The 15785-nt window shown below is 48.9% G+C and overlaps 1 protein-coding gene across 2 annotated transcripts in view; it reads right to left on the reverse strand.

Annotated features, from left to right (window-relative positions):
- ZC3H15 (zinc finger CCCH-type containing 15) overlaps positions 1-14870 on the reverse strand; it is a 79683-nt gene extending 64813 nt beyond the window's left edge. The window contains exons 1-2 of one of the 2 annotated variants that reach the window (XM_040439900.1): positions 14702-14870; positions 1508-1609 (exon numbers count right to left, since the gene is read on the reverse strand). In XM_040439900.1, coding sequence (XP_040295834.1) covers positions 1508-1609; positions 14702-14776 — 177 coding nt within the window. In that variant the 5' untranslated portion in view covers positions 14777-14870. The remainder of the gene's footprint in view (positions 1-1507; positions 1610-14701) is intronic. The other variant, XM_040439901.1, reaches the window with a different exon arrangement.
- Between the last annotated feature and the right edge of the window lie 915 nt (positions 14871-15785).

A 15785-nucleotide genomic window follows, 5' to 3' on the forward strand; every position in this document is an offset into this window, starting at 1 on the left:
GACCTACACAAAAGGGTGGGAGGGGTAACGCTGGAGTCTGGGAAAAAAATACTGAACAAAAAAGCAGGGACAAGCTGACCACATGAAAACCTCCGTAGACAACGGACGTACGTGAAATACGTGGCGATCCGATAGGGAGGCTGGGAGAGGAGGACCTCATAGAGCAGCAGGGCTGTCCTATCTGGCCCCGGATGCCACGTTCCCAAGAGGTGCTGCAGCAGCTATAGATCAGGTGGTCAGGGCTGCAGGAGAATGAGGCAATTGAGAGAGGGGGGGGGGGGGGGGGGGTGGGGGGGGGGGAGCCTGCAGAAGCAAATCAGCCAGAGGCTGCCTACCAGACCCCAGGTGCTGTATCCCAGCGCGCCCCATGCAGGAGAGCAGCAAGATGGCGACCCGGTGAGAGAAGGAGCCGGCAGCAAGAGGAAGAACCGCCCCTCTGAGACAGAGCAGGGAACCCGCAGGCAGGAGAGGCCCCTCCCAGGAGGTGACAGAGCAAGCCCGGGAAGCTCAGATGTGGGCGGAGAGTTGTGGTCTAGTAGGCCCGAAAAGCCAGGGCCTCGATTAGTGGAGCGCGGCCGGGGACGAACGCCCGCGATCGCGGAAGTGCTCCGGAGCTGCCGCGGCGAACAGGGGCCAGGTGGGGGAGAGAACTGGAGAAGCGACCCCCAGAGAGAGAAAAACGGAAGGCCAGGGGCTTCTGGGGCCAGGATACAGGCTAAGAGATGCAGGTATCCGGGAAGGAGCAGTGGAGAAGGAGAACGCGCCCAGGCCCCGGGAGGGGGAGACCCTAATCTAAGGGAACATACTCAGCCTCAGACGTCTTCAGGCGCAGCAATAACCACCCCTTCGGTGGACTCAACACGGGAACCGTGGGACTGCCGGAATTCCACTGCGAAAGCAGATTTGGGGACTGGGTGGCTGCCAGGTACCTGAGTACAGGCCCGCAGGGGGGCAACTAAAGTGGAACACGATGGAGCCACCCCTGCAGCAGGCCGGAACCTGCAGAGAAGAAAAAAGAAAAAAAATGATTGAAGAAAAAAGAAAATAAAAAAGTAGCAGGATGACCTGCACAAAAAGGGGAGGTCAGGTCTGCCTCCTACGGACACTAGAAGAAGACTGATTAGCCTAGTGCCTGTGGAGAGGGTATAGCCCAACGGGGAGGAGCCAACACTTTTAATGTCTAGTGTCGCCTCCTAGTGGTAGTTGGACATATATACCCATGGTGCTGTGTCCCCCAATACCATGCACGAGAAAGTTGCCTGTCATCGAATTAAAAGGTGCCCATACACACACTCTACACCCGTTGGTCGCATGCCTCAGTCTATATCTACACTGCTATTTACAATATGGGAGTCTGTTTGGAATAATTTTGAATACAGAGAAAATGCTGTTTTAAGTATAAGGTTGCTGTGCCCGATGGGTATCTAGGCTGGCAAAGGACTACGTGTGGATTCATAGTACAGAAACTAGTCGCAGACCACATGGGTTGTATACTACTGATACATACCAATCGAGGATTGTTCTGCCCAGATTTAACCTGTTGCGTGACATTCTTTATAAATTTCTGCTGCTTGGCACCCTTTTTGTTCTTAAGGCCGAATGTCTTGTCCTTCAGAAAAGAAAAAAGAAAAAGACAATGTAATTTAGGACAAATCAATCATTTTATCGAATGATATGGTAACCACGTGACTATTAGGGTCCATTCACACGTCCGTTTTTTCTTTCCTGATCTGTTCCGTTTTTTCAGGAACAGATCTGGACCCATTCATTTTCAATGGGTCCTGGAAAAAAAAACGGACAGCTCAATGTCTGATTTTTTTCAGGACCCATTGAAAATTAATGGGTCCAGATCTGGTCCTGAAAAAATGGAACAGATCAGGAAAGAAAAAACGGACATGTGAATGGACCCTTACACTGCAATTTTTAGGCAAATTATCGGGAAAGTCTTCATGGGAACACTCATTATAAATAACCGGCTGGTAAAAGGACAAATGCTTGTATGTCAGCTGATGCGTATCCTTCATCGGAATGAAAGGTTTCCGATCAGCAGCACATCTCCTTGTGTAATCAAGAACGCGCGACTAATAAATCAACAGAACTAATGGAGAAGGAACAACTGCAGCAGTAATTGTCCAGGTTTGGAAGAAACAGCGCGGCCCTTGCCTTTATTAGCTCCACGGCGGGTACATATCACGGGTATAACTTAATACACACAAACCAGCCTACGGCCATTTCACATCAGGCGACGCTTTCTCAAGACCTTTGAGGTAATCAGTAGTAATTGTTCCTTCCCCACATACTTTGCATCAGAGTCTGTGTAATGTCGCTCCTCATTTATACAGGTCAACTGACAGAGCAATTATCAGGGATGAACTGTACATGCCCAATGTCTGCTCATCAGAGGAGGGGAGAGCTGTATTTACATACAGCAATCCCCTCCACTGTATGGGAACAAGCAATCTCTACAGTAGGACAGGTATTCACATCAGCAATGCTTTCACCCAATGTACCTGCCTGTTCATTTAGTGATCGGCAGGCAGTTATCAGGAATGAGCATTTATTCCTGATAGTTGCTCAGATTTTCAGTGCATGTAAAAAGGGCTTTACCATCAGTAAAGTTCTTCTTACATAGAGCTATATTCCAGCCAATTATTGGGGATGAACATTTGCAGAGACAATAGCTCCCAATAATTGCTCTGCATAAAGGGTGCCGCCCATCACTCAATGATCATTCATTAGGTTAAAGCATAATTGATGAACTCAAACCCTATCACTTCTGTACTTCAGGTCATCCGATGAAAATAGGGATCAGCTGTCCAGAAACAATGATTTTCCATAGGGATGAGCAGAGGTCGCAATAACGCCTGTACAAGCGTCATAGACGCCTGTTCAGACCATTTTACTCCTTGAAAAAAGTCTAAGGTGTACCAATACGCCTTAGACTTTTCCCCTACATTCAGCAGCTCAGGGCGCGCAGTGGACAGCACAGGCAGCGCAGTAATGCTGCCTGTGCCTGACATAACCAATAACAAAGCTCCTCACAGCAAGGAGCTTTGTTATTGGTTGCTTTGAGCGGGCTGCCGACCATTCGGCACGCTACTGTAAAGATGCAGCGCGCGATCTATCTATATGTGCACACCATCTGCCCACACTCTACAACACTCGGAGCACCATGCGCAGAAACTAGAGCAGTGTTCGTCCTCCGGTCCCAGCTGCTGCTCAGGATGAGCCCAGTAAGTTAGCTCCTCTTCTCTTGCAGTGAGACGCGCTGTAGGGGGGCACCAGGTATCTTCTCTACTATGTGTGCCACTGACAATGCGCCAAAAGAATGTTCTGAGGATTACCGGATGCTGTGAACTTGTATAATACCGGACTGTGCCAAGCTTTTCATCCTGTGACTGGGTGACATAAAGGTATAGCTCTATCTCAGTCAAAACCTGGGCCGATTTCCTGCTCAGGGTGAGCCCAGTAAGTTAACTCCTCTTCTCCTGTGGTGAGAGGCACTGTGGGTCCAGTGGCACCAGCTGTCATCTCTACAGTGTGTGTATTCATCCGTGGTGTATGGGCACAGAAGGAGCTGTGGCACTGCAGCCTCCAGTGTGTGCATGCTCTGAGGGTGTTCTGAAGCTGCCCTGTTCTGTACATGTGGTGTTAAGTGGGAGGCAGGCAATGGCAGGAAGGCCTGTGCCCTGCTGGGTCTCTCAGGCCTTTCTGAAGTACTTAGGCTGGAAGTGAAGCTCTGCTTCACTCCCGTGTGACATGTCATGTCATAGGATCCACTGGTTTGGACAAGGACAGGGTCCCAGTGCTAATGGGACCCTGCCTGTAGATCACATAGACCTACATGCAGCAGTATGCCACCTATAACCAGAGGGCTGTTGCGTAGATCACATAGACCTACATGCAGCTGTATGCCACCTATAACCAGAGGGCTGTTGCGTAGATCACATAGACCTACATGCAGCTGTATGCCACCTATAACCAGAGGGTTGTTGCGTAGATCACATAGACCTACATGCGTCTGTATGCCACCTATAACCAGAGGGTTGTTGAGTAGATCACATAGACCTACATGCAGCAGTATGCCACCTATAACCAGAGGGCTGTTGCGTAGATCACATAGACCTACATGCAGCTGTAGGCCACCTATAACCAGAGGGCTGTTGCGTAGATCACATAGACCTACATGCAGCTGTATGCCACCTATAACCAGAGGGCTGTTGCGTAGATCACAGACCTACATGCAGCTGTATGCCACCTATAACCAGAGGGCTGTTGCGTAGATCACATAGACCTACATGCAGCTGTATGCCACCTATAACCAGAGGGTTGTTGTGTAGATCACATAGACCTACATGTGTCTGTATGCCACCTATAACCAGAGGGCTGTTGCGTAGATCACATAGACCTACATGCAGCTGTATGCCACCTATAACCAGAGGGCTGTTGCATAGATCACATAGACCTACATGCAGCTGTATGCCACCTATAACCAGAGGGCTGTTGCATAGATCACATAGACCTACATGCAGCTGTATGCCACCTATAACCAGAGGGCTGTTGCATAGATCACATAGACCTACATGCAGCTGTATGCCACCTATAACCAGAGGGCTGTTGCATAGATCACATAGACCTACATGCAGCTGTATGCCACCTATAACCAGAGGGCTGTTGCGTAGATCACATAGACCTACATGTGTCTGTATGCCACCTATAACCAGAGGGCTGTTGCGTAGATCACATAGACCTACATGTGTCTGTATGCCACCTATAACCAGAGGGTTGTTGCGTAGATCACATAGACCTACATGCAGCTGTATGCCACCTATAACCAGAGGGCTGTTGCGTAGATCACAGACCTACATGCAGCTGTATGCCACCTATAACCAGAGGGTTGTTGCGTAGATCACATAGACCTACATGCAGCTGTATGCCACCTATAACCAGAGGGCTGTTGCGTAGATCACAGACCTACATGCAGCTGTATGCCACCTATAACCAGAGGGTTGTTGCGTAGATCACATAGACCTACATGCAGCTGTATGCCACCTATAACCAGAGGGCTGTTGCGTAGATCACATAGACCTACATGCAGCTGTATGCCACCTATAACCAGAGGGCTGTTGCGGCATACTCTGTCAGGGAAGCCGTCACTTTTATGACTGACCTGTGACTTGTACGGGGAAGATCCACTATATTGAACTGTACTTTATCACTTCGCTATAATTGCCTGCCGTAACAAGTAATAGTACCCTGGCATAAATACCCACCTCCGAGGGCACGTTCACACCACCACTATTTATTTCTGTTGTTCTGCTCCGTTAGATGAGCAGAACGAAAATAACGTAAGTGATGGATTGGACACATAACTGACCGAACGAAAACTGAACAGACTCCATTGACTATTATGGAGTCCATTCAGTTTTTGTTCAGGATTCTGTTTACCATACAAGAAAGTCCAGTCTGACAGAATCTGCGACAGAGCCCTGTACAATGCAGATGTGGACAAGCCCTTAACATTATGTAGGCCTATGTATTAGTTATTTCTATTACTGCAAATTTCACACTCCTCCTTGCCTAAAAATACTCCTCAAAAATGGTAAGAGGAGTATTTTTTCTCTTCCGGAAAAAATATAGCGCGACCTCTGGGGATGAGTGATCACTGCATGTAAATACAGCTCATATCTCCCTCACAGCAGATCAAGTAATTATCAGGAAGATCTGTTCGTTCCCAATAGTTACCTGCTATAGAATACTGGAAGTTATATACAACATATTGCTACAATAGAAAACAAAAGGAAGAGGTTAGAGTATACTACACATCAGCAAGACGCCCCTCTCAGCACTGTGAACCGGGCAGAAAAATGGGAGGTACTGTTGGTGATCCACCTGCATATCAGGGGGCCAGGTAAAAAAAAAAACTATTTGGGCTAAACCTAGCTTGGTGACAGCAATCTCCTCCATTGCTAGTCCCCATACAGACTCGTCCCCTTTGTCGGCAGCAGATCATGTTCACACAGCACTGTCTGCTGCCGCCAAAAAGACTATTTAGGTGCCTAGACAAACATTTCCCTCGTTCATCGGGTAATCGCGGCACCTTTACACCGCCATATAATTCCTATAAACGCTTGTTAGATTCTCGGCTCGTGTAAAGGGCCCTTTAGCTTACACAGTCTACACAGATTTCTCTGCTGTGTTCCTATGAGTCAGTAGGAGGTAGAACACATGGTGACTAGGGGGCCACCGTCTCTTCTGTAACATACACCCTGCAGGTATCTGCACTAGATCAGACAGTGGTTTCAGCCCCAAAATAGCGCATCTCTACTAACGCTGTCTAAACTTATGGCCCCAATAGTGTATAGTCAGCAAAACCTGCCAGTCTAATGTTATGGGGAACTCCTGATTCTTCCCCGGAGAGGAGGACTGGGTGAAGGGAATATTTTCACCCAATTACTTTGTTCTCCCAGGAATTAAGTCAACGTGAAAAGCGTCTGTCACTTATATCTCCTCTCTCCCCATTGACAACACATACACACTTGACTGAACTGTTCTGGAAGAACTCGTTTTTGGCCGAACTGACAGCTACTGAATAAGAATGGCAGGCTTCACACCAGGCACAGGATGCTGCAAATCTATCACAAGGGTGTGCCAACCCTTCACACGGGCGAGAATTCCGTGCGGTGGAATGCGTGAGGTGAACGCATTGCACCCGCACTGAATCCGGACCCATTCACTTCAATGGGGCTGTGCAGATGAGCGATGTTTTTCACGCATCACTTGTGCGTTGCGTGAAAATCGCAGCATGTCCTATATTCTGTGTTTTTCACGCAACGCAGGCCCCATAGAAATGAATGGGGCTGCGTGAAAATCGCAAGCATCCGCAAGCAAGTGCGGATACGGTACAATTTTCACGCATGTTTGCTAGGAGATGATAGGGATGGGCAACCCCGGACCCCATTAAAGTAAATTCACTGTTTTATTATGACAACTTTATCTCACTGTGATTTCGTAGTAAAGAGATCACAGAGAGGCACGGAGCATTATCAGTCATGTTAATGCTCCGTGCTTCTGCTGTCCGCATCGGGTCTTGGCGGTCATTCACGCAGCGGATGTCACGCACGGCATCCGCTCGTGTGAAACAGCCCTTATACCATGGCTATAAGGGAAAATAATAGCATTCTGAATACAGAATGCTAAGTAAAATGTTGATTGCACTTGATCGCGCAGCCGGCATCTTCTTCTTTCAGGACCTGCAAAAGGACCTTTTATGACGTAATCGCGCTCACCACGTGGTGACGTCAGCGCAGGTCCTGCTGAATGAAGATAGAAGGATCTGCGATCAAGCGGATGAGACGAGTTAATTATTTTTATTTTTTAACCCCTCAAGGCACATTTTACTAAGCATTCTGTATTAAGAATGCTATTATTTTCCATTCTAACCATGCTATTAGGGAAAATAATAAAATCTACAGAACACCGAACCCAAACCCGAACTTCAGTGAAGAAGTCCGGGTTCACGTCTGGGTACCACATTCAGTTTTTTATCACGCGCATGCAAAAAAGCATTGCACCCGTGCGATAAAAACTGAACGCAACGCAAACAAAACCGACTGAAATTACATGCGCAGTCGCGCGGGTTTCTCGCAAAGCACACGCAACGCATCCGGAGCCAATCCGGGACGCCCGTGTGAAAGGGGCCTTAGACTATTAATTTGCACCTAAAAACTGGTGCACGCCAATATCAAACCACTTTGCCCGAAAAATACCATAAATGATGCCATAAAAAGGTGAAAGGTCCTGAGTAAATGTGGGCCAGTGCTTCACCCAGAAAGGCCAGGCTGCAAGAAGAAGCAGTATAAATGAGGTGCCTACTTTCATACTGGCGTTTTGGCTTTCCGTTTCTGAGATCCGTTTTGGACCGCTTCTAAGAGCCCTGAACGTATCAGTTTTGCCCTAATGCATTCTGAATAGAAAAGGATCCGCTCAGAATGCATCAGTTTGCCTCCGTTCAGTCACCATTCCGCTCTGGAGGCGGACACCAAAATGCTGCCTGACGAAGTGGAGCCAAACGGATCCGTCCTGGCACACAATGTAAGTCAACGGAGACGGATCCATTTTCTCTGGCACAATCGAAAACGGATCTGTCCTCCATTGACTTTCAATGGTGTTCAAGACGGATCCATCATGGCAATAGAAGACATAATACAACCGGATCCGTTCATGACGGATGCATGCAGTTGTATTATTGTAACGGAAGCGTTTTTCCAGATCCATGATGGATCCGCAAATAAAGCTAGTGTGAAAGTAGCCTAACACCCAGAGTCATTCTCGTGTGACTCACATGGGCTGCGAGCACCAGAAGAAAAAGGGCAATTACGTCAGGAAATACAGACAGCTAAAATCTGAGAGCAAGCCCTGAAATCCAGACCCCTCATGCACACGACCGTATCCATTTTGAGATCCAGAAATCTGCAAAACACAGATCCCAACCATATGCACGCTGCCATTTTCCTTTTCACTTCAATAGAAAATGTCAAATCCTTGCACGCAAAATGGAGAAGTATAGGACATGTTCTATCTTTTTTGTGGGGCCGGGGAACGGGCAGGCAGATAGCAAACGGGGTGCTGTCCGCACATTTTGTGGCCTGATTGAAATGGATGGGACCACATGTGATCCGCAGATTGGATGCGGACCAAACATTCGGTTGTGTGCATGAGCTCTAACGCACAGCAAGCCTCCACAAAACCTTTACATAAAGCTCATGGATGATAAAAAGAGCAATGACAACTAGAGTTGTTGCGATACCAAATTTTTGATTCGGTTTCGATACCATGAAAAAGTATTGCGATACTCGATACCATTCGATACCACGCGAAAAAAATAAACAAAAAAAGCCACGTGCATTCCTCATTTTTAAAAATGGCGAATCGCGCAGTTTTTATTTTATTTTTTCTGTTCCGGCATTCACCACCTAGATTTTTTTTTTATATTTTAATAGTTTGGACTTTTCTGACGTGGCGATGTAATATGTTTATTTATATATTTTATATGTGAAATTGGGAAAAGGGGGGTGATTTATACTTCATATTTTAGTGTTTTGTTTTTTTTCACTTTTTATTTAATAACTATTTCCCCCCTTAGGGGCTAGAACCTGGGATCTTTCATCCCTTTTCCTATTCACCCTGATAGATCTCTATCAGGGTGAATAGGACTCCACACTGTCCCTGCTGCTCTGTGCTTTGTGCACACAGCATCAGGGATGTTACCATGGCAACCAGGGCTTCTGTAGCGTCCTGGCTGCCATGGTAACCGATCGGAGCCCCAGGCTTACACAGCTGGGGCTCCGATCAGAAGCTGCCACTGCACCACCAATGAGGGGGAGTGGAGAGGTCCCTGTGGCCACTGCCACCAATGATTTTAATACTGGAGGGTTGAGAGGGGCCGGCGCACTGTGCCACCAATGATTTTAATGGGATGGGGGGATTGAGGGGGGGGGCACACTGCACCACCAATGATTTTACCCCTTTATACAGGAGGCGGGTACTAGCAGATCAGCGGCAGTTAACTGCCGCTGATCGCAGCTCCCTGTCAGGGGCAGGGTGCCGGCAATGCGATTCTGCTGCCGGCACCCGCCTCCTGTATGTGTTAAAGACTGACTACTGTATATGAGTCCAGACTTTCACTATTAGGCCACACAGAGCGGCGCCCAGCGATGTCTCAGCACTCACCATTTAGTCCTGGGCGCCGCTCCGTTCGCCCGCAGTGCCCCATTACTGTCTCCTCTCCTGCTCCACATGCTGCTGATTACTATTGGAGCGATGGGAGGAGACATCAGCTTCACTAGTGGGCGTTCCTTCTCCCTGGCTGTAGCGCTGTCCAATCGCAGCGCAGGGAAAAGGAACGCCCACTAGTGAAGCTGATGTCTCCTCCCATCGCTCCGATAGTAATCCTATCATTGGTGGCGCAGTGCGCCCGCCCCTCCTCCGCCCCTCTCTTCTCATTGCCGCCCCTCCTCCACCCCCTCTCTTCTCATTGCCGCCCCTCCTCCGCCCCTCTCTTCTCATTGCCGCCCCTCCTCCGCCCCTCTCTTCTCATTGGTGGCAGCGGCAGCAGCACAGGGGGGAGGGAGGACAGCTTCCTTCTCCCCGTGCTGCTGAGAGAGAACATGAGCGCGCCGATAGCAGCGCGCTCATGTTCAGAGATACTAGACTGCGCAGAAGCGCAGCCCAGTATCGAAAAAACGGAAATCCCGGTATCGTATCGATACCGGGACAAAAGTATCGATTGGGTATCGAAATTTCGATACCCGCAACAACCCTAATGACAACCGCTCTGTATCGGAGAAAATACACGGATTCTCTACCCGTACATCAGAAAACTGGAGGTGACCACAAAGGCAGCAGTACCTGCACACGTTGCGGTGGATTCCTGTGCGGGAAAAAACGCTGCCAAGTACAGAACCATCAGTGTATGAAATTGCTGATTTTTTTTCCGTGTGGTTTTAAGCGTTGATTTCACCCTTTTCAATGGAAGGGCGAGATCTGCAGCAAATCAGCACCAAAAACCTGTTAGAAATTGCAGATTTGGGGGCAGAAAACCTGCAGAAAGGCACATAACTGCGCAGGAATTTGTGCCGCTCTTATGTGTGTTTACTTGCACCATGTGCAGAAGGCCTAAAAGGGGTTGTGATGTTTTTGCTAGGGCATTTTTTTATACCCTCCTAGTTAGTGTTCCTTACGGTTTCAAATTGCCGATAACGCCTAGACCTTACCATAAAGGAGGCTACATAAATGAAATAAGTAACTTCTCAATATACTTACCGATCTCTTACCATTCCCTCTCCACCACCAAGGACGCATGACCTGATCCAAAGGACCAACAAGCCCACCCACCTGAAAGCATGCACTGGGGCCTGAGGGGACACCAAGGTTTTCCAAACAAGTATATGAAGAAGTTTTGCAGTTCCTACCAGGGCTGTGGAGTCGGGGGTCGAGGAGTCGGAGGCAATTTTGGGTACCTGAAGTCGGAGTCGGCAAAAAATGAACCGACTCCAACTCTGCCTAAATCTAAATTGGAATAAAAAGTTTAAATGTCCCAATTCACAAAAAGTTATAATTAATTAATTACCGTATTTTTCGCCCTATAAGACGCACCTAAGTTTTTGAGGAGGAAAATAAGAAAAAAAATATTTTGAACCAAAAGGTGTGCTTTTGGTGGGTTTTGAACTAATGGTGATCTGGGGATGGCACTCTTGTGGGGGCATCTGGGGATGGCACTCTTGTGGGGGCATCTGGGGATGGCACTCTTGTGGGGGCATCTGGGGATGGCACTCTTGTGGGGGCATCTGGGGATGGCACTCTTGTGGGGGCATCTGGGGATGGCACTCTTGTGGGGGCATCTGGGGATGGCACATATATAGCATCTTATCTCATGTGTCATCCACAGATCCCCCATAACAGTGTCCCTGTGTAGTGAATGGGGGCTGGCATCTGGTTCTGTAATGGCAGTGGGGCCCGATGCAGTCACTGTATTCTACTACACCTGGCCCAGCTCACTGTAGTATACGGTAATCATATCTAACTTGTGGGTATTGTTAAAGTATTCCAATCATCTTAAATCTAGCGCTGTACTGCTTACTACTAACTTCTTGGCAGTCAGGAGGCCGGGTGGGCGCTCATAGCGTAGCTCAGGGCTTGACAAATTTCCTTGGAATCTAGGAGCCAGCTAAAAAAGTTAGGAGCCAGGCGGAGCCGCGTCATAAAGCCCCTAGTAGGTGCCCCCATAGTGCTTCCCCCCCCCCCCCCCACTTGTCCATAGAACCCCCCCAATAATGCTGTATGCCATGTTACATATACCGCCGCTCCGTCCCCGGACCCTATTGACTATAATGGGGACGGGGTGGAGCTCCGGCACAGCACGGCAGTTCGCGGTGAGAGGCCGCCGGACTAAAAAGTTGGACATGCAGTACTTTTACCATGCACTGCGCCAGAGCTCTGCCCCCATTATAGTCAATGGGGATGGAGCGGTGGTCCGGCGAAACAGCGGAAGGACGGATCCGACAGGGCGAACAGCCTGCCGGATCCGACAGGGCGAACAGCCTGCCGGATCCATCCTGCCGCAAGTGTGAAAGTACCCTTAGTTCTATAGCTACTGAATGAGACAGAAGAAGGGATGCCTTTAACATATAGATCTCCTTGAGAAGCCAATTTGATCCTAAAGGGTTAATTCAAACTGTAATCTAAACTCTGTGTCCTGTCACTTCTCTCATATCTCTGCTGCAAAAGCATCAGCCTCAGTGTAAACTGTTCTAGAGTCTGACTGACGGTTCTTTTAACTCAAAGAATCGAATGAGTCGGATCTTTAGATTCTTTTAACTTGTGACTCATTCGATTCATTTCTATTCTAACTCCCTGTACGACTCAGAGCTGCTGGTGCTTGCCTTGCCTCAGCTCTGATTGGTTGGTGGGCGGGGAGGGGAGGGGCTGGCAGAAGCAGCTTCCACTCTAGGATCAGATTCCACTCCTCCCGAGCCCCTCCCCTCCCTGCTGCCGGCGTCTCTGCTATTGTGTGCTGTGACGGAGCTGTTTCACACGGTGCTGCCTCCGGACAGAACGGCAGCTCCGCACCCATCGCCCGGGCACCTTTGAAAACGGGCTGACAAATACCCAAGCGCCAGGACTAAATTCCTAGTCGCCATGGCGCCTGGGATTTGTCGAGCCCTGGCGTAGCTCACTACGTCACGCGCCTGCTCCGCCCACTTTATGAATGAAGCAGATTGTTAGCTTAAAGGGAGTCTTTCACGCAGATCCACCCTATTAACCTAATAACAGTGTTATGTCCACGGCATCCCCCCTATTAAAACTGTGCTTACCGTTAGTTCCTTGCTAGCATCGTTGTGCAGAAAAACACTTTTAATCCGTATGCAAATGAGGCTGTGAAGGTGCCCGATGAACGCCATAATGGACGGTAAACTGCGATGCCCCGGCCCGACTGTGCTCGTTCATCGGCGCATGCGCGGGATTACGGACGGGAGGAGGGAGGTTAGAGCAGAGACTAAGGGCGGGCAGACGCGGCGGAGGGGGAGTGGCTTTGTATGAAAATGACGCAGGGGCCTGGGCACCTTCATAGCCTCATTTGCATACGGATTAAAAGTGTTTTTCTGCACAACGATGCTAGCAAGGAACTAACGGTAAGCACAGTTTTAATAGGGGGGAAGATCAGCACAGAAAGGAGAAGGCAGCAGCTTCCTAGCCAGTAGTTCTGTGGTAATGACATGTATGTTGCCTTTCTTTCCTTCAAGGAATGTATAAAAAAATACATTTGCATATTAAATACAGAGGAGTCGGAAGTACCAAAAACTGAGTCGTCTGATTATTTATCTACCGACTACACAGCCCTGGTTCCTCGGACATGGGAAATGTGTATGGACAACCTGCAGCATTTACTCAGATGTCACAAGTCTCATCCACAGAGCAGGCGGCAGTGCAGGTGCTTCTTGAGGATCTGGATTTCGGCTCATGTGTCCTAACCCTGCTCTGCTATGACTCGTTGGGGTGTGCTGGGTGGAGCAGAAGGCATCAGACAGGCCCGTCCCCCTCTATAGAGCATTTATCAATGTATTCAAACCCTTCAACACATTTACTCACTGGTTAATATGCCAAGACTCATGACCAGCATGATGTGCCTCACAGTCAAACATTAAAGGGGTATCCTGTCAACTACAAGTTACCTCCGACAGGAGATCATTGATGGATCAGTGGGTATGTGGCTTCTGTGACCCCACCAGTCCGCTGTCCCAGTAAGTTACCTCCGATAGGAGATCATTGATGGATCAGTGGGTATGTGGCTTCTGTGACCCCACCAGTCCACTGTCCCAGGAAGTTACCTCCGATAGGAGATCATTGATGGATCAGTGGGTATGTGGCTTCTGTGACCCCACCAGTCCACTGTCCCAGGAAGTTACCTCCGACAGGAGATCATTGATGGATCAGTGGGTATGTGGCTTCTGTGACCCCACCAGTCCACTGTCCCAGGAAGTTACCTCCGATAGGAGATCATTGATGGATCAGTGGGTATGTGGCTTCTGTGACCCCACCAGTCCACTGTCCCAGGAAGTTACCTCCGATAGGAGATCATTGATGGATCAGTGGGTATGTGGCTTCTGTGACCCCACCAGTCCACTGTCCCAGGAAGTTACCTCCGACAGGAGATCATTGATGGATCAGTGGGTATGTGGCTTCTGTGACCCCACCAGTCCACTGTCCCAGGAAGTTACCTCCGATAGGAGATCATTGATGGATCAGTGGGTATGTGGCTTCTGTGACCCCACCAGTCCACTGTCCCAGGAAGTTACCTCCGATAGGAGATCATTGATGGATCAGTGGGTATGTGGCTTCTGTGACCCCAGCAGTCCGCTGTCCCAGTATGTGCACTACCCCTCCTTTTACTGTCTATGGGAATGCTGGAGCCTGGGGCCCAGGCCTGTCAGTTCCACAGGCAGTGAATAGGGGTCTCAGGACCACCCAGACCTCACAGCCCTCCCTGACCCAGTGGATCGGGGACACCCCTTTAATGGCCTCTACATACTGGAAGCCAGAGGCAATTATTGGCAGTGATGTAATGACCGCGGGCTCTGACACACATGACAGCCGGCAGGCCGGGCACGTGGTCAGCCGCCATGGGGCAGTATGGAGTCACCTCTATGACCTTCTCCTTCTTCTTCTGCTCCGTCTTCTTCGCGGCCTGGGGAGCTGCGACTTTCTTAGGCGGCATTGCGTTGCATGCAGTCCTAACCGTGCACCCTCGCTTTACGGCTGGAAGCTCAGCAGTGACGTCATCACTCGCAGACTCGCCGGAGACACAGGAACCTCGCTGTCCAGATGCAGCAGTCGCCGGACTCGATCCTCCCAGGATGCCGTTCGGTTTTCAAGCATCATGGGACATGTAGTCCTGAACAGAAGTAGTATTTCTCCAGCTCGCTACTTCAGAGGGACCTGCTCCTACCATTTTATCGAGAGCTGGCTATACCGCGTCATCTGTAGGAACAACGTTTGCCAGAACATCTGGAGATTGTTGAGGCAGGGTGACATTAATACTGGGTGGCATCTCCCCTCGCTGTGATACAGATGCTGTATATCCTCCTGTGGTATTCTGTCAACTTGGACCTGTAGCAGACCTCCCTAGTGTCCCTCTTTTGGACCCCAGTCCCCCTTTCTCCTTAAATGTCCCTCTTTTTGATCTGAGGTATAGATTTATAATTGAATACGGTCTGTAGGACCAGGAAATCCCTTTAGGGGTCCCTAACTAATAATAAAATCTTCTCTTTATTTCAATCACTTAAAACAAAACAATCACAAGAAAACCTATAAAAAAAACAATCACAAGAAATGCCTATAGGGTGCACTACTGTTGCCACTCTCCAGGGCCACCTTTGACAGTGGAAGCAGGTATCCTTGTGTACAGCGGGTACATTCCAGCGTGAGAACTCTGAAGGATACCTGCTTCCACTGTGAAGGTGGCCCTGGAGAGTGGCAACAGTAGTGCACCCTATAGGCATTCATACAGGATTAGTTAGGTTGCCCTGAGCAACCAGGGTCAATAAAGTATAGCCTTTCTTCTACCTCACTGATACTCTGATAGTTTTAACAATAGGTTTTCTTGTGATTGTTTTGTTTTAAGTGATTGAAATAAAGATAAGATTTTATTATTAGTTAGGGACCCCTAAAGGGATTTCCTGGTCCTACAGACCGTATTCAATTATAATTCATATCCCGAGGGTCCC

This window comes from Bufo bufo, chromosome 7 (assembly GCF_905171765.1).
Source record: "Bufo bufo chromosome 7, aBufBuf1.1, whole genome shotgun sequence".
Taxonomy (NCBI): Eukaryota; Metazoa; Chordata; class Amphibia; order Anura; family Bufonidae; genus Bufo; species Bufo bufo.